General features: G+C 34.8%; 1 protein-coding gene across 1 annotated transcript in view; it reads left to right on the top strand.

Annotated features, from left to right (window-relative positions):
* CPXM2 (carboxypeptidase X, M14 family member 2) overlaps nucleotides 1-17,877 on the top strand; it is a 110,494-nt gene extending 92,617 nt beyond the window's left edge. Inside the window, exons 12-14 of the mRNA XM_039339957.1 lie at nucleotides 6,146-6,285; nucleotides 12,443-12,542; nucleotides 14,859-17,877. Coding sequence (XP_039195891.1) covers nucleotides 6,146-6,285; nucleotides 12,443-12,542; nucleotides 14,859-15,130 — 512 coding nt within the window. The 3' untranslated portion in view covers nucleotides 15,131-17,877. The remainder of the gene's footprint in view (nucleotides 1-6,145; nucleotides 6,286-12,442; nucleotides 12,543-14,858) is intronic.
* The last annotated feature ends 1,487 nt before the right edge of the window (nucleotides 17,878-19,364 follow it).

Below are 19,364 nucleotides of genomic sequence, written 5' to 3'. Positions count from 1 at the left end.
AGTAAAAGCTAAGAATAACTTCTTTGAGCATTCTTAGCTACATATTTATGTCTCCACAAATAACATATTTTTAAAACAACTTTTAATATTTAAAAAGCCTCATCTGGTCTAGATGTTGCTTATTTAAATGTCATCTATATAATTTGTGCAGAAATATTCTTATTATACTTGAGGCCAATGCTATTTTTTGTAGTTGTATGCAGGGAAGGGGCATACATAAAGGGCAAATTATAACAAGTATATGATGAAGTAATTATACAAATGATATCACTTTTATGTGACATCATTACATTATTTACAGAATGATATTAGAAAATGTGCTGTTAATTTGACAATGGGTTTTTTCTGGATACCACTAGTATGCTAACTTTCTATTTTACATGGTACCACACAATATCTTTAAAAAGAATCAGGTGGGGCCAGATATCTGAGCATATATAATGTACACCAAGGACAGGTTTGTCTAGTCACTTTCTCACTACATGATTAGATTAAGCACAATCAAGAACAATTACATTTACATTAGTGAATAACTAACATTTACATCTAGTCTTCTCTTTGCTGCTGGTGCATATGGAGTCTGTGTAATACTTAGGAAGAAGGCATTAATGCACTGTAGTGCTGAAAGTATATAAGATTTTTGGGGACAAACGTTCTGATGTCATGCAGAGGAGAATAGTATTTAAGTGAGGAAAGGGCAGAAAATTCAGTAACGAGGTTCGTGTTTTTATTGCCTTAGAGCAGGGGTTCTCAACCTGGGCAACTTTAAGACTTGTGGCCAAGGTTGAGAACCCCTGCTTTAGAGGAAAGGAAGTATTTGAGGCATTTAAGGATTTGGAGCCTTGTGTATCAAAATATCTTGGCTGTGAACTGAGTTCTATTAAGTTGGTGAAGATCTCATTGCTGTACTATTCTGTCTCAGGAACGAAACATTTTGGGCCATCCCTTTAGAATAGGAATGAAAAAAAAACAACTCTTCTTTTGCTTTCTGATTAAAGATTTTTCCACCCTTGCCTATTTGTAACACAACTACAATCGATATCTCTAGTTCAGTCAAACCTATTTATCCAACTTAACAACAGAAGAAACTTTATTTCATTATTTTATTCTGATCATCTGGGAAGACTGTTAGGGATAGATTACATTCAATTCTATTTCTGCATGCTGTCTAATCAAATGATACTTTAGATGAGCTCAAACTCTGCCTTGACTCAGCCTGGTCTAGATAAAGATCAATAAACTGAAAATGAATCCTGGTGACAATTCATAGACCAGGGTAATTGTTTCAGTTGACCTTGCATTTTCATTATAGAAGAAAGTACATAACCTGGAGTGTTTCTTAATCTACCATTGACCCATAGAGACCCAACTGATACTGGTAGCTTTGAGCATTCTCTATTAGCTTCATCCAGGACATCAGCAAGACTATGGACTATGTGGAAAATAACTTTGCTTTAGGAACTTTCTGTTTGGACCACTATAATTAGTATATTTGAAGCTGGCTGTAATAGTTTAAATTTTTAAATTCTACAGAAATTAAAAATTGGAATCTGATTGAGATACCTAGATGAAACTATCTTATCAATTCTGAAACAACTTCACCCACTGTCTGCTCTCTACTGACTCCCTTAGTATAAAATTGAGATTTATAATGCTTATTTTCACCTGTAAAACCTTAAATGGCATGAGGGCCAATTATATGAAGGAGCACCTTTCCCCATCTTGTCCTCTCTCTGCAATATGATCTTCTAGAAGCTTCTCCTTTATGTAGCCTCATTGCAAGAGGTGTAGTATGCCTTACTGTGGTAGTGCCTTGACTTTGCAATTTTTTGATTGACATACATTTGTATCTATTAGCATCAAATTAAAATGCTCTCTTCAACTCAGCCTTTGCAACATTTCAAATATGCTTCCCCCCCTTTTGCTTAACTGACTGATTTGTCAATTTTACTATTGCCAGTCTCAGCAATAGTTATAAAACCATAGTCAGAACCAACAAACTCTTCCTTTTTTTTTTGATTCCTAAGAATCTCAATAACATTAATTTGAGAAGAAGTGTACATTTACACAACCATTTTGTTAGTTCCTTTTATTGTTAAGCACTTTTGGTAAGAAGATTATCTATAACAGTGGTTCTCAACCTTTTTAATGCCGCAACCCCAACCAGTCGTAAGTCGAGGACTACTCAACTGGTGCAGCACCATTTGCAGAATGGGACTTTTGGTGGGCTCAGCAGGGCAGAGACAGCCTGGACAATTCCTATTGGCTTTTAAAAGCCAATAGAATTAGACTCTATTCAAGAGAGCCTATTCTATTGGCTTTCAAAAGCCAATAGAATAAAAGGGAGTACCACAGCTAAGAAAAGAGGAAAAAAATGGTGGACTGCGTTGTTTGCCGACCCCCGTGAAATGGTCGTTCGACCCCAAATGGGGTCCCGACCCACAGGTTGAGAACCACTGATCTATAAGCTAAAAGCTGTATTATGTTTGCAGTGGATCATATAATATTGCCTTACCATGATGATCCCATAATCTAAAGTACGTTTTTTATTTAGTTTGCAAAAACCCTTTTACTCAGGACATTTGATGTTGCATTTTCACAGTATTTTTTTTAAAAAAAATCATTAAGTTTTGAATACATATAGCTAATGAATGTCCCAATTTTGCATACACCATATTTTACAGATACATAATTGGCCTTTTAATTGCCAAATTTATTAGTTGAAATATAAACTTAATTGTGAATCAATCCTCTAAACACGGCACTGCTATCGGCTGACATTAACAAACTGATTTTAACCACTTTGATAAATAGTATTTGTTAAATTGCAAATAGTAGTCTGAATTAAGCATACTAAATTCATTTTACTTCTGTATTATCCTCTTGAATTATTTTTAATTATCTCTATTGTATTTTTATAATAATAAAAACTTTGTGCAATGTGAATTCCAAAATGCTGGTTCCAGTTTCTTATCCTATCTGCTTGTTCTGAAATTCAGCTGTTCTGAAATCATGCATCGCTACTCAATCTGGTCTACTGTAAACCCAGAACCAAGAACTTGCGTTGGACTGATGATGATGAAAATATATAATATTTCATCATAATCTTCTAATAAACTAAGTTTCATAATTACCCGTGAATTTGCTTTTCCTTTGGTCATACAATCCAAACTGCAATAAGGGGGTTAATCTTCAATATGAAGATTATATAAAAATTACAAATGTTGATTTAGATCTCTAGTTTACATTCCTATAGGCAGCAGGACCTTATTCTAGGTCTTAGAAATGTTAATCTTTTCCTTAACATTTCAAAAGAACATGAATAAGCAGATACAATGACTGTGTGCTTTATGTGGTATTTCAGGATATTTTAAGAAACTGTTTAAAACTTAGCATATAATTCACTTCTGGCAAAATATTAATTTAAAATCTGCAGACCTTTGGCATTTAACTGGAAAGGGAAAAGATTTTAGTTGAGCTGCATCAGTCATTGCTCTCACATTTTAATCACTTAATCAACCCCCAAATTAACATCTATGTTATATAATCCACCCACAGGGTACATACTTTAGAGCTCATTAAGTACCTGAATATTCCTGTATGCTAATGTAATTTTTTGCTCATAACATACCTGCATTATTTTTACTATTATGAAATAAGTGAATCCAAGAATTGTTAAAATGTATAGATGGGAGGGCCGAAGATGGAAAGATCAGTGAAAGGTTTCAGCAAAGAAAGATCATTATCAAAAATTTGTGCAGGGACCCTCAATATCCAAGGCTGAAAAATGGGTAGCAAAAGTTTCTTACTGCATATGGGCACCAGAAAGAGACACAAGGATTTAAACCCTGGAGCTGACATATAAATATGACTAGATTCCTAGCTAGAGACCCAGCTAGTATAGTTAAGGCATCAGGCCAGAAACCAGGAGACTTGTACTCTCCCTTTAGGCACAAAGCCAGATGGGTGAACTTGGGCCAGTCACTCTTTCTCAGCCCTAAGAAGAAGGCAATGGCAAAATGTTTCTGAAATCTTGCCAAGAAAACTGCAGAGACTAGTCTAGGCATTTTCCAGGAGTTAAAAGCTGGCTAAATGGCATGCATATGCACACTTTCTTAGATGACCTTCATTAAAATAGTTTCTTTTGTATTTGCAGTACAAGAAATTTATCTGAACTTTGTCCACTGCTTGCATTCTTAGGAAGAGATTTATTGCCATGTTCATAATGAAGATCATATAACTGGAAAGCAATAAATGGATCTCAATTTTACTAAATACAGATGTGATACTATGTTGGTCAAATAGTCACTCAGAAAGTGATTTTACTACAGTGTTGGTATGCCACTACATCAGCAATATAGTGCTTATCCATCTACCAATAGATCAGGTTTTTGGAAGAGATTTCATTGCGGTCAAATACATAGATGTCAGCTGCTGGTGAGAAAATGTAAAATCCATTGTATTTATCCTTGAGGAGAAATCATAAAAGGACTTATTCATGACCCAAAATATTAAAGGCAGAATCTTCAGGTTGGCCACTCAATTTGGCCAGATTGGAGGATCCTACAATGAACATTGATCGATTCATTGATTCATTGACTGTTTTGATATTTTTCAGCAAATTCTAAACTTCTTTTGCAAAAAAAGAACACTTTTATAACAATATATCAGAAAACAAAATAATGGCGCCATGAAGCAATATCTTTGCAATGAAGAGAGGCTATAAACATCTTCTCTGATTGGTAGTTTTGAAACAATAATCTGCCAAAGCTAGGAACAAGGAAACAAGATGTGATGAGAAATTCCATCAGTGAGGAATAAGAGTTCTCACAATGTCTGCAAGGTCTCAGTATTACCAATGGGAGTATCTCTTTTTTGCTATATTAAAAATACTTGAAATAAATGAGTTTAATTTCTGAAGCAGAGTTCAGCCTGAGAATATAATGTTCCAGAGCTAGTTCTGTCCAGGGCAAAGGCATTGTGTAGAAGTATCAATAATAAAGATAGCTGTTCACAAAGTGTGTTCTTGTGCTCTTTAATTAGCTTGGACATTGGACATGAGTATTATGTGACATTGACCCTATATTGTTATTCATGAATCTTCATGTACGTTGTAGGAGAGAGTTGTCTATGGCAGCCAAAAGCAAGGAGATGTCTGGTAGCATTTTTTTCAGATTAACAAATTGAATTAAAAAGCATTTGTGAGCTCATTCTGATTCATGAATCTTTGCTGCTAGTCATATCTAGAATCTTAGGGTTAGAACAATTTTTTATCAATTGTACATATATAGCTGCTTTCTCTAGGAAAAAAATAGCTTTGGGAAGATGAAAAACCATAGGAAGGAGAAATTATCCTTGTCCTTCCTTCATATCCATCTGGGGAGAGCCAAGTTGAAGTTTAGAAGTTAGGAGAAAAGATTAAAAGTCATCTTTCCTCATAGTCTAACTTCCATATGTCTTGATCAGAGTGTTAGAAAAAGATTTATTACAAATATGTGCATGATGGATAGCTAGCACTCAAATTACATTTTCTGTTGAAAGTGTTGATCCCTGGCTGGATTTCTGTTATGGCTATTTTAAATCTGAGAGCTTGAGAATTTCTTCTTTTTTAAATTTTCCAAATACTGTTTCTCTAATAATAGCAGCTTAGTTAAAGAAACTTTTTTTACAGTACTTTTCAACCAGAAGATGGTTTATTGCATTCTTAACCATCAATTTGTAATATACTCTGGTTAAGTGAAGACAGCTTTTGAACCTCTGAAGAATGTGCTAGTAAAAAAAGAGATCTGTAGTTTCCTAAATATGTTTTAGATTGGATTTATGCATATTGGCTTTGAACTTGTTTCAAATTTGGCTCTGAACATATCCTAAAATCTATAATGGCAAGATATTTACATACCAGATCATAGCCATGTTTTTATGGCCCTAATTTAATGTTCCACTACAAAAACATTAGTGCTGATTTAATATCATGTGACTTCCTTTTGATTAAGTTACTGATATATTTTAAAATACATGTATTTTCTAGAAATACCAAAGCCATTTGTAACTATTAGGATAAATGCTTTATTTTTTTAAAAATGACTCTATTTAGTCTCAGAAGAAGTAACAATTTCTTTTTTTGTTCTCTTCATTGCACTTACAGGCATAAATGACTTTAGCTATCTACATACAAATTGTTTTGAATTGTCTATATATGTTGGCTGTGATAAATACCCTCATGAAAGTGAATTACCAGAAGAATGGGAAAATAACCGAGAGTCACTTATTGTTTTCATGGAACAGGTAAGGAGCAAAACAATTTGGCTGGTAAGCTTTGGATCTGATCCCAATCCAGGAATGTGTGAAATTTGTTTACCATAATTTCTTGCCAATGGTGTTGCCTCAGGAAGCAGAAAGCAAAGATTTTATGTTAGTTTTCAAACAAGTGGACATTTGTAGCTGATGTAGTTCCCATCCTCAAAAAAGGAAAAAAAAAATGGATCCAGGAAATTACAGACCTATCAGCCTGACCTCAATACCTGGGAAGATTCTGGAAAAGATAATCAAACAACGAATCAGCGAACAAAGTCATTACTAAAAGCCAACATGGGTTTGTCAAAAACAGATCATCCCAGACAAATCTTATTGCATTCTTTGACCAAGTGACAAAATTAGTGGATCAGAGGAATGCTGTGGATATAATTTACTTGGACTTCAGTAAGGCATTTGGTAAAGTAGATCACAACCTACGACTTGATAAGATAGAAAAATGTGGGTTAGATACCACCAGATGGATTTGTACCTGGCTAACTGGCCATTCTCAGCATGTGGTCCTCAATGGAACCATATCTACATGGAGTAGTGGGGTGCCCCAGGGCTCTGTTCTGGGCCCAGTGCTCTTCAACATCTTCATCAACGAATTGAACGAGGGGATAGATGGGGAACTCATCAAATTTGCAGACGACACCAAGCTGGCAGGAATAGCCAACACTCCAGAAGACAGGCTTAGGATACGAGGATCTAGACAGACTTGAACACTGGGCGCTATCTAACAAAATGAAATTCAATGGTGAAAAAAGTAAGGTTCTACATTTACGCAAGAAAAACCAAATGTACAGGTATAGTATAGGTGGTACCTTGCTCAATAGTAGTAACTGTGAGACGGATCTCGGAGTTCTAGTGGACAATCAATTAAATGTGAGCCAGCAGTGTGCTGCAGCTGCTAAAAAAAACAACACAGTGCTAAGCTGCATTAACAGAGGGATAGAATCAAGATCATGTGAATTATTAATTCCACTTTACAATGCCTTGGTAAGGCCACACTTGGAATACTGCATCCAGTTTTGGTCACTATGATATAAAAAAGATGTTGAGACTCTAGAAAGAGTACCGAGAAGAGCAACAAAGATGATTAGGGGACTGGAGGCTAAAACATATAAGGAACGGTTGCTGGAATTGGATATGTCTAGTTTAATGAAGAGAAGGACAAGGGGGGACATGATAGCAGTATTCCAATATCTCAGGGGCTGCCACAAAGAAGAGGGAATCAAGCTATTTTTCTACCTGAAGGTAGGACAAAAAGCAACAGGTGGAAATTAATCAAGGAGAGAAGCAACCTAGAACTAAGGAGAAACTTCCTGACAGTTAGAACAATTAATCAGTGGAACAACCTGCCTCCAGAAGCGGTAAATGCTCCAACACTAGAAGTTTTAAAGAAGAGACTGGACAGCCATTTGTCTGAAATGCAGGGGGTTGGACTAGATGACCTCCAAGGTCCCTTCCAACTTTATTATTATTATTATTATTATTATTATTATTATTATTATTATTATTATTAATTTCAGCCTCTGATGTGAATCAGTATTCTTCAAAATTACTCACAAATACATAAATACATAAGAGGCAAAATGCTTCCATAACTACTTCTGCTAGCTATCAGAGTTGTTGTTTTTTAAAAAACTAGCTCATGGATGCCTTATTGTGCATTAAATAAAAAAAAGTATTTGGATTTGGGCTATGGATAAACACTGTATTTTGAGTGATCTGCCATAGTGGATAGTAGGAATTCAAAACAAGCTCTTTGTTCTCTTATTTTTTTCACCCTAGTAAGTATATGGGTAGCCTATCCTAATAATAATGCACATCATCCAAACTACATAGAAATGTTGCCAAAGGGCTTTTTTGTGTGTCATATTTAAAATCCTGCAGGAAGCAAAACTTTAAACAGGCTTCCCCCCCCCCCCAGTTTGCTGATACAGCTAGAGTAATCTTAACAAAAAGCAGTACACAGCTTGATTTTCTTGAGCATGTCCCATAAACCAGTGGTTCTTAACCTTTTTGAACGAATTGCCCCCTTGAGCCAATGAGGAAGTTGTCATCGCCCCCCTCCCCCAACATAACCTCTCAATCACAACATAGGAAATAATTCTTCAATTTATGCAAACACTTTTTTTGTTTTCTTTAAAACTGTCATCAGGACATATCGATGCAAATAATTTATTTCCAGTCTTTTCCCCATATCTCCTATATTCTGGCCAATGGCATGCCACTGTATGGGTAGAGGCTGCTGCGCAACAAGCATGAAGATAAGCGATGCATATTCACATATGTACAGCGTTCTGTACTGAAGCTAGCTGGAGGAACATTTGAAAACACAATTCAATCTACTAATAGCGATCATCTGATGTTTTTGTACGACAGATATACAGCGATTCACTGTATGAAAAAATCTCAAAAGTGTCCCCAAAACTTCTCACTCCATCGCCCCCATATCGTCCCCTTTTCGTTTCTTTGCCCCCACGTCGCCCCTTTTCATTCCATCACCCCCCTGAAAAACAAAATCGCCCCCTGGGGGGCAATATCGCCCAGGTTAAGAACCACTGCCATAAACAACAGCACAAAATCTACAGTTTTCTGCTTACTAGCTGAGGAATCTTTCTCTTCCTAAAACACTGCATGATGCTTGTATTTGCATTTGATAAGGTGTCAGCAATGTTCAGCAAACTAAAGCCACATTGTCTTCAGCATATAGTTTGAAAGCTATCATTAACAAGACTGTGTACAGAATACATACACTACAATTCAGCAAACAAACCAAAATGATACAGAACCCGTCCCCATTTGCTATTTCACCAGGAATGCAAAAGACCATTCCTGTGCTTTGTCATGACACAATAATGCTCTGATAAAACCAACCTTCCCCTTTGGTCACATGTACTGCTTCATCTCATCCCCAGTTCATTAGGAAACAGCTTTAGTTGGTTCACATCACATGGACGAATTTCCTTCTTCAACTGGCTCTATCCCATCGTAGTTTCAAGGTGTATAAAATGTATAATAGATTGTTGCTTTGGAGGCAGCATCAGCTGGGTTACTGTGGGAATGATCACTAGCCAATTTCCTCCAGAGCCATTCCTCTCCTCTCCATTTTGACCAATTAGTGGCGAACAGCTTACAGATACCAGTAGGAAGCACACTGAGGAGATATGTACTGCAGGCCCCATGGCTTCTACCCATACCACTGCTACCTAGGGTAGTCTCCATGTACAAAGCTCTGTAAGTAGTGCTGAACAACTTTATGCCCAGTAGTAAGGAACAGAATCACAACTGTGAACTGCAGCAAAGTGTCAAAATATAAATAGCAAAAGCACTTAGACATATACTGCTCATTGTGCTTTACAGCCCTCTTTAAGTGGTTTACAGAGTCATATATTGGGGGCAACAATCTGAGTCCTCAATTTACCAACTTCGGAGGATGGAAGGCTGAGTCAACCTTGACCTGGTGAGAATCAAACTGCTGGCAGTCAGCAGAATTAGCCTGAAATTAGCCTGCAATACTGAATTCTAACCACTGCGCCACCACCATCAACACCAAATGTTACAAATGGAAAGCATTTCCTCTACAGTATTTTCCCAACCTTTACAAGGAATTGTTTCTGATTTTTTTTTTCAGTTCAGTTCCATCGCAATGAAGAATCTCAATCATCACTTTTCTGCTTTTGCTACTTTGTTTTTATATTCACACTTCCCTGATGGTTGCATAAGCAGTGGCAAAATGAAGTCTTCTTTGGGCTGAGTCATTCTAGTGTTTACATGGACACATCCATGTAGTTTTCTTGACAACAAAAGGATGTGATTTGCTCTTATATGCTTCCGGTATTTTTTTTTTTAGTTTCCATTCTAGCTTGCAGCTGGGCCTTAGTGAGCTCCCATTTAAGTATTAACTAGGTATAACTTGTTTAGACAATGACTTATTCTATTAGGTCCACTCAGTGAAGTGTAATAACAATGGTCTTAAAGATTAGAGACTAAATGTGACCAAGAGAAGAGATTGTCTGCCTTAACATAATTTGTTCTCTGCTACTTGCTTGTTCCTCTTGTTATCTTCATGATTTTGGAGAGTTGTCCATGTTCTTGTTTGTTTGGTGATGCTTTCCCAGAGAAATGTTAAATATACCTAGCTTGTATTGGCATGAGTATAAAATTTTAGCCTTCAAAAGTAGTATCAAATTATTTTCTTCCCCGTTCTCATCACCCTACCCCAAAAATGAAGCTATTTTAGTCCAAACCAAAAAAACACACACCCTACTTTCTATAAGTAAGTCTAACCCATATCTTGAGGTGGGTTTAATAGCTTCTTATGTTTCTGACTTAGTAATATTTTTAAGATGATGGTTCAAAGCTGATATGGAATGTACAAACAACAATTTATCTGCTTATCTACATATATTTAAGTCATTATTTTACATTCAGTCTTTCATAATAAGTTGAACTAGAAAGGAAACACTGGATCAAGTTCTATTAACTCAGTAACAAGTTATTTAATGTCAAATCATTACAGCAGACCTGCAAATGTGAGGTTCAATGACTTACATTATATTGCTATTATGTTCCAAGCATAATATAAGGCAGGTCATTCTATTATTAATAAGAGTTTGAATTATATATTCAATATGGCTATGCAAATTCACAGATCAAAGCCCAAAAATCTTTGAAACAGTGAATCAAATTATGTGACTTTCAAGCAACTTGCAGCCTTTTTAAGTGTTTCCAAATTCCATGTTTCTTTCTTACTTCTGAGTTTGTTATAGATTGCCCTCCAACTATTTGAACTGAACAGACTCTTTTGGTATTATTATTATTTATTATTATTATTATAGTATTATTCTGGTTGATCACATAGAAGTTTAAACTGGATCTGACAGTTTTGCCCACCTATTGAGTCCTTCCCAAGAACGTGGGGTGGCAGATGGTTATTCTTTGATTATTATTATTGTGCCCTATAATTACTGCAGTTTTCATGGCAAGATTGAAGAAATTATTTGCTATTGCAATCATTCTATTGTAAGAGAGCATGACTGGCCCAAGGTCATCCAAGGCCCAAAACAAGACAGTCTTCTGGTTTCAAGCCTGATGCCTTAACTGATTCTATTTTAATATTCAATATATTTAATATTATAATATTTAATATTATATAAAATATAATAATATTTTAATATCCTCAGCATCAGTACCCTTGCTTTTCTACATAGGAATCCTCTTTTTCTATACATCCCTAGATACTTCCTCTGCCTATATTTATATATGTTCTTTTGCATCTCAGCTGCATCAGAGTTTTATTTTTGCCTATGTCTGAAATACTTTAGCAGGGGCTGGACTAAATACTTATGTGGTGATCTGAATCTATTCTTATAACACTATAACCTTTTCTTGGTAATCCTAAATTTGTATTCCTTGTTATGTTTTGAATATATATTTTTAATCCCAAAGCCCTTTAAAGAGATTGTGTACAGGATCCTCCATTGTAGATACATATGCAGATTTGGTGGTATAAGATACCCTCCCACAAACACACACAGGATGCATTCCATATGAGATTCCCTCCCCCTCAAAAAAGCATATAAAGTACTGAAAGTACCTTTGTAACGAAACATTCACAGCAAGCTGAATTGAACCTGAGTGCAGAGAAATCAGATTCAATCAGGATCATGTAGCCCAGTAAATCAAATTGCGTCTATCCACCAACCATACCTCAAAGATAGTATGGCGAGCATGTAGACCTAACAGGAAGGAATAAATAATAACAGGTCAGGCATATGGGTTTGTCTAAAATATTTTAATGTCATACTGTAATTTCCAAGGTGGTTCATCCATTTGATTTCTCAGTATTTGTTTTTTCTCTAAAATAGCACTAATATCAAATGTTCTGAAGTTGTTTATTCACTGAGGACCTCCAGGTCCTTGAGATGATGATGATGATGATGACGATAAGAATATTTGTTATAGCTGCCTAGGCCAAAGACTCTTTTCCCTTTATGTAAGTATTAAGTGAGGGAAACTTGCTTAATTTGTTTGAAGTCTTTAGCCCATGGCAGATACAGCTTTGAAAAGCAGTCGTCAACATGTAATTTCTTTTTGGATTGATGCTGAACCTTATTTGTTCCTATTATTTCACTATCAGGTGCATCGTGGAATTAAAGGCATAGTCAGGGATCAACATGGGAAGGGAATTCCAAATGCCATTATTTCCATAGAAGGGGTGAACCATGATGTCCGCACAGGTAAATACATGTTTGTATTGAAAGAAAATGAAAAAAAGACAACAAAAATAGCCAACACTGATTTACACAGACCAGTTTTATTAAGGGATCATTTTACTAATTGAGGCCAAGTGGTATAACAGATAGTAGCCCAAATGTTTGAACATTAAGCTATTTGCTTTGCCTGTCAAGTTAAATAGCCCTATCCTTGCTAGTCCAACAAGGTAGACCAGACTAAGAAACCAATGCCATATGGGTCAGGACAAAACTTTTATTGTACTAACTATAGTAACAGAATCTTGAAAGTTGTCTTCTTCACTTCATATAAGCTAGAGAGGGCTTGTCAGAGTCGTTTTCTCAATTTTTTTTCTTGGCCCAGACTATCCCTCTTATCTAATCATTGCCTTGATAGCAGCTTTTCCTCTTATCCTCAAGGCAATTCCACATGCTCTCTACCATATGCAGAAATATAAAATATAATTAGCTAATATATTTTGAAATTTCTGATATGGTCCATACTGTTGTACTCAAAAATAAACAAGGTATGACTGGCAAAATTGGCCATTGCATACACTGTTCTATTTGTATCTGATTTCTTGAGGAATAATAGCTTCTTATGTAAATTCACTATACATGTCCAGATCCAGATCCAAGGTAGACATTAGATTTGCACCAATATATACTCTTACATATATTTTTTGTATCATGGGCCAATCATAGATATTAGACTACTAGTTAAATGCCCATCATGAACATTGCTTAATGCAATATTTCAGTTGCAATTTCCCAAAAAATAAGTTTGTATTGTGACATCTGAAACTTAGTAATTCATCTCATTATAGTGGTCCATCAACTGGCTTTTTTCAGGAAACAACTATTCAATCTCATTTTCTCTCACACACATACAGTTTTCAGATGAAATGTCAGGTTAGTTTTACTGGTGTTGGAAAACTAGGAGCAGGATATTCTCTGCATAATTTATAGTCACTTCATATTAGCTCAGTTATGTCATTGGTTTATTACTGTGAAGAAAAATTAAAGGAGACCCCATGTAAGATGTCAGAGGAGAGGCAGGATAAATATTCATCAAGAAAGAAATTGGATCATACCTTGTCCCTTGCAATTGATCTCAAGGTCTGTAACTGCTTTGTTTTAGTGCCTAAGATGTCATCTATATATAAAACCTAGTCCAACTAGATGGCTCTACTGGAAAAGGCAAAGATAATCAAACTCCATTGCTTCTGCCCGGAATTGACAACTCTCCCCAGATGATCCACCCTAGATGACTCACTGTGGCCAACTTGCTGCAGAAAAACTTACCGTGAGGACAATTCAATGTGGGATAACTCAAGAGAAAGACAACAGGTACTAGGGATTAGTTTACCCCAGCCTCGAGGACTTCTCACCTGAGAAAGTTCAAATCTAAAGCAAGACAAGGCCCACTGCAATTCACTTGTCCCTCGTTTGAGTTATCCTGCATTTAATTGTCCAATGGCGAGTTGGCTGGGGTGAGTTGACTGTGGCGAGACAGATGGGGTGAATTGGCCAGGGTGAGTTGTCCTAGACCTACCTCTGCTTATAATCTGAGTTGGTTTTTATTTCGCACTGGTGTCTTATCTTCCCTTTTCTTCATGAGCAACAGACAAAAATGAACCAGGCAAATATGCAGCATGAGTCATTTTGTTCACTGTGCAGGTCATTGATTTAGAATTTTTCTAGACACAGAATTTTGGATTGTCATTTTTTTTAAAAAAAAAGAGTAATCATAAAGTCTGCCTTACTATCTAGATATTGACTTCCTATCACTGAAATTGAAATATCTTTTGATAGTAAAAGATAGATAACTGTTTTAACCCTTGGATTTAATTATATATTTCTGTTCAGCTCAGTCTAGGCTCTGATTAGTTTAGCAAGAAAAAACAGAACATGGAACATGGAGATCAATGCCTCAGACAATTCACATTGTCATTGTGCATTGTCAAATAGATGGATTATTAAGAATGCATCCAAAAATCCCACTATTCCTTCTGTCATACAAAATGACTTCTAAAAGCCTTTCATATAATCCTTTCACTAGGATTATATGAAACATATAGTTTAATAAAGTTAACTCAATATATATGATTGTGCTGCACACTAAAAGGTTGGTGAAATATTTTCAGAATTAAAAGTAACCCAGCCTGAGAAATAATTAATTCCTACAACAATCCTTAGTAGCAATCCCAGGGCAATAATCAAATATTTGAGCAAAAGCCTTTAGGTTTTTTTTTTTTAAAACAGGATGGTACTGAAGGCAAATGTGTTTCAATATTTTATTCTACTTTGAATCCTCAATAGCAAACAATGGAGATTATTGGCGGCTTCTAAATCCAGGAGAATATGTGGTCAGTGTAAAAGCAGACGGTTACACTACATCCATGAAAAATTGTGCTGTAGGATATGACATGGGTGCAACCCAATGTCACTTCACAATCAGCAAAACTAACTTGGCCCGAATCAAAGAGATCATGGAGAAATTTGGAAAGCAGCCAAAGAGCCTCTCACTTCGACGGCTCAGACAGCGAGCAAGACAGAGACGCCAGCAATACAGACTGTTTTCTGCAATGTAACAAATAATGCTATCACATTCTACCCTTAAACTGAAACCCACTCTTGGAGTAGAAAGTAAATATTTTTAACATGCCCTTCTTATTCATGTTATTGTTAAGAAATGTATCTTGAAGAATATTTTTGAATTCACGGTTCAATGTTTAGATTTGTAAATTCTTGTGAAATTACTGGAATTAAGAGACTAGAAAAATATTACAAGGTAATAAGTATATACAGTATCTCTAATACAGATGGAAAATATATATCATCAAGACCTGGAAAGCAATCCAGGCTGATAAACTAACAAATGATCGGCTTATTATGATTATTTTTTTTTAAAAAAAAATACTATTATGCAATGATTGTCTAATTTGTTATATTCTTATCAAGACTAAAATTACATTCAATTTACATTCAGTTACAAAAAAATGAAATCATTGCAAGTAAGATATTGATAGTGGACATTCAACATGCTTGATTTATAACATTTATTAGCTTTATTACTTTACTAATCTGCTTATGATAGTGCACAAAATGCTCTGAATTACTACAGTTTATTTAAGTAAGCAGTGAGTAGCAATCACTGTGTATTTCCTAGTTAGTTATTGGAATGTTTTTTGAGCTGTAATTATCCACTTTGTTTTTCAGTAAATGAAACTTTTGTAATTGGCTAAGTCCAATATAGCAGTCATTTTGTAAATACTGTATGCAACTATCTAGCAGCCATTCTATGTAAGGAAAAAGTACTCTTCAGATGTGCTAGCATCTCTATCATTTAAAGTGTTGTTTCCTATATATAAGCCTATTGTGGTCAGTTTGTTACTAGTAGTAGTAACTAGTAGTAGCTTTCCGGATTTTAGGCTGGGGACTTTCTCATCATTTACCATTTTCTTATCTTTTAAATTCAAGATCTCAGTTACTGAACTAGGGTCTGTTTCTAGGTCCTCTACTAAAAACTATGGTGACACTTTTGTGTGGTATATACTGTATAACTAATTGTCGGAATCAAAAACATGACCCCTTTCTACTCTGAGAAGGAACCTACTACATTCATGTTTTCAATATAGCTACTGTAGCAGTGGACTGAAATTGGCTTGATCAAATGAGATGATTATTATTAGAAAACTCCAACATCAGAGAGTGATTCTTTTCTGAAAATGAACTAGCACAGGTTCTATTATGGACAATTTCAAATCAACTGATATACACTGATATATACTTCAGCTTAATTATACATTCAGCTATGTATAGCTTAAATCAGAATATGCAGAAGGTGATCTATGCATGCAAGTCTATTGTTTTTGGTCAACAGAGCAGGAATGCAATACTATATGAGAAGGACAAAAATAAATTACTTCTGTAATAGACAAGAGTAGAGTTAAAAGTATTCCTTCACATGATTATAGCATTCCTCACTCTTTGAATTGTTGACAACACCATAGTTCAATTTTCAAATCAGTTTCTCCTCCATAATTAACATTTTCTGGTTTTAAAAAGCAAGAGAAAATAAGAAAAATCTTGGCCAGCTTATTAAAAAATGTCAACTACCACTTTTCAGCAAGGAAGTGATGGATATGTAAGTCTAGTTTTGAAACAAAGTATTTTCTACAGCATAGAGCATACCCTTATTTGTTCCAGGATTGGTCAGTGCATTTTATTTCCATAAATTGGCCTACACAGTCTCTGCCTGTAAAGTTTCCAGTTTATATTATGATAATGTATGATCCCTACAAAGACAGACAGACAACAGATGGACAGAGATAGGACAAATATGAATTTATGTATAGATGGAATACTTTCACATATGGTGCCTGCTTTATGGAATTTCTAAATAGGAAACTACTTAAAATATGCCCATCAGTTTATTTAAAAAGGTAATCAAAACCCTGACTGAATCACGTAAACAAACATTATTGGCATCATATAATTCCTTGTATTCAAATGTCTTTGCAAAAGGTTAGAATGTAGAATTAAATTGCTTTGTTTTCCTTTGACATGTCAAGAGAAATTCTAAACAATAAAACTGTGCCTGAAGGCAGGGAATCCATTATGCTTAATGCAATTGTGCAGCAGTGCAGACGTGAGTCAAGAATTTTAAGTGTCCAAAGACTTGTTCTCATTCAGGCAGGCTTTATTACCTGAATTCACTATCATTTGTCAGAATTTGTTACTAGTGGATTGCTGCATTGTTCTGAAGGCATTTATTTAGTGTGGTATGTGAACTTGGATTTTTCTATAGACTGCTTAAATCATTTCTACTCTTCCCCCAACTCCTTTATCAAGTGTTTATCAGATTTTATCATGAGGTGAACTGATTTAATGGCTCAGTATGTTTATCAGCTCATCTAATAAATTTATCAATCTTTTTGCTTAAGAAGATGGCTATGCATTGTGGAAATTTATATACGATGTAAAAGATACTTACCTTCCAAATTTCAGTAATCTCTACTGATCTTCTGTAGGTCAAACAACTGAGATATCTCCCATTTGCCCTTGATTTTCATCTAACTTTCCCACTTCTGCATACAAAAAAGTCCACTTTTTAAAATCTTTCTGCCCAACATCCATTTCCCCTAAAAATAGTGTTTGGAGAACAGAATGTTACTTTTATCCAAATCTGATCAACATATTATTATTCCATCCCATATGCCAGACAATAGTCATCTCTTTTTATTATAGCTTTTGAGTTTTGTATATTAATCCCTGATTTGTAATTAGTTGTCTGGTTAGATATAAGAATTACCAATAAATGTAAAGAAGAAATTTACAAATCTTCAGATGTGATTATTATTGCAAATGTTATGGTCTATTTAGGTTGCTATGCTACGTTAAATACTTCAATATACTGCTATCATACAAATGCCTGGGTATTAAATACTTGAATACATCATGTTCATTTTTAAAATTAATTTTTTAAAAGTTATCAGTGTTTGTAATATATTGTGTGAGACTATATATTTCAGCGTCAACATTTTCTACACAGATTTAATGAGAAACAACAATTCCTTCTATTAAGGAATATATTTATTCAAATACATGTGGATCCTAAATGAAATCTGCTGAAAGAAATGATAATTCTTTCATACTACCCATACTTAGAATTACAAATGAATAGTAATCTTTATAGTTAACAGTAACCATAGCCTTTGTGTGGCTATTTTGAATAAAATTGAGTGCCAAGATTATTAAGTCCAACCCTTATGTAAGTAACTTAAATACCTGGAAATCTAGACTAATATAGAAAAGAAGCACTGATGAATTAATGTTTTGAAGAGAACTACTTTAAGAAATGATTGAGATTAAAAAAGGCATGCCTGTCTTTTTTCATTGGAAATCACATTGCAGTGTAGCTTGTGTTTTGGCCTCAACAAGATTTTGGACATTAAACTATGTTGAAAACAAAAGGATTCATATCTCATGAAATGGAATCAAACCATTTTATTTTGTTTTTTTCCTTTGTTCACTCATTTCTTGCTCTTTGTGAACGAGTGGATCTAATTTCACCAGAAATTTCACCATCCTGCCTTCTGCCAGCCTCTTTTATTGCCTTCCATTTTCCAAGCATTACAGTATTTTCCAATTATTATGTACCGTGTATAAAATATTTTATATTCCAATGAGAAATCTGGTTTTATTTCATCCAGTATTCAGTTTTCCCCTCAGCCCATGTAGTCCAAGGAATCTTCAACAATTTTCTCCAATATCAGTTAGTTTTTGAGCTTACAAAGAAAAAGGTTGTTACTGTTTCGACTTCTCCATCAATTTGCCATAAATTGTTAAGTTAAGCATGTGCATATTTTAATACTGAGCAGCCTAAATGGCTTTTGCAATCTTTTGTATCTTAAACAAAACAACCCTTACATTTTCCTTGCTTACATTTACCATATTGGTATCATCAGTATATTTGAGATTTTTAAATAGAAACATGAGAAAATGCTTATCACTAAATTATATAAATAAAAAGAATTAGCAACATGAAGAATTGGCAGATTGAAAAGAATTAGCCAACATCCTGGAATATTGAATATTTAAAAAATGTTTTTTTAAGCCTCTTTCTAAAATAAATTTTAGAAATTTATTTTTTCAAAGAATAAAATGTAATCAGGGACAAAACTGCTGATTATAATATGAGCACCATTTTCTTAGAAGACAAAATGATTCAACATCAAATAAAAGTAGATATTACTTATTCTACTTCCCCACTAAAAAAAAAATACTTCTACCAAAAAAGAAGCAAAGAATTCAAGAAAAATT

This window comes from Crotalus tigris, unplaced genomic scaffold (assembly GCF_016545835.1).
Source record: "Crotalus tigris isolate CLP2741 ecotype Arizona unplaced genomic scaffold, ASM1654583v1 scf7180000017536.10889498, whole genome shotgun sequence".
Taxonomy (NCBI): Eukaryota; Metazoa; Chordata; class Lepidosauria; order Squamata; family Viperidae; genus Crotalus; species Crotalus tigris.
This window is presented reverse-complemented; position numbering and strand designations above follow the sequence as displayed.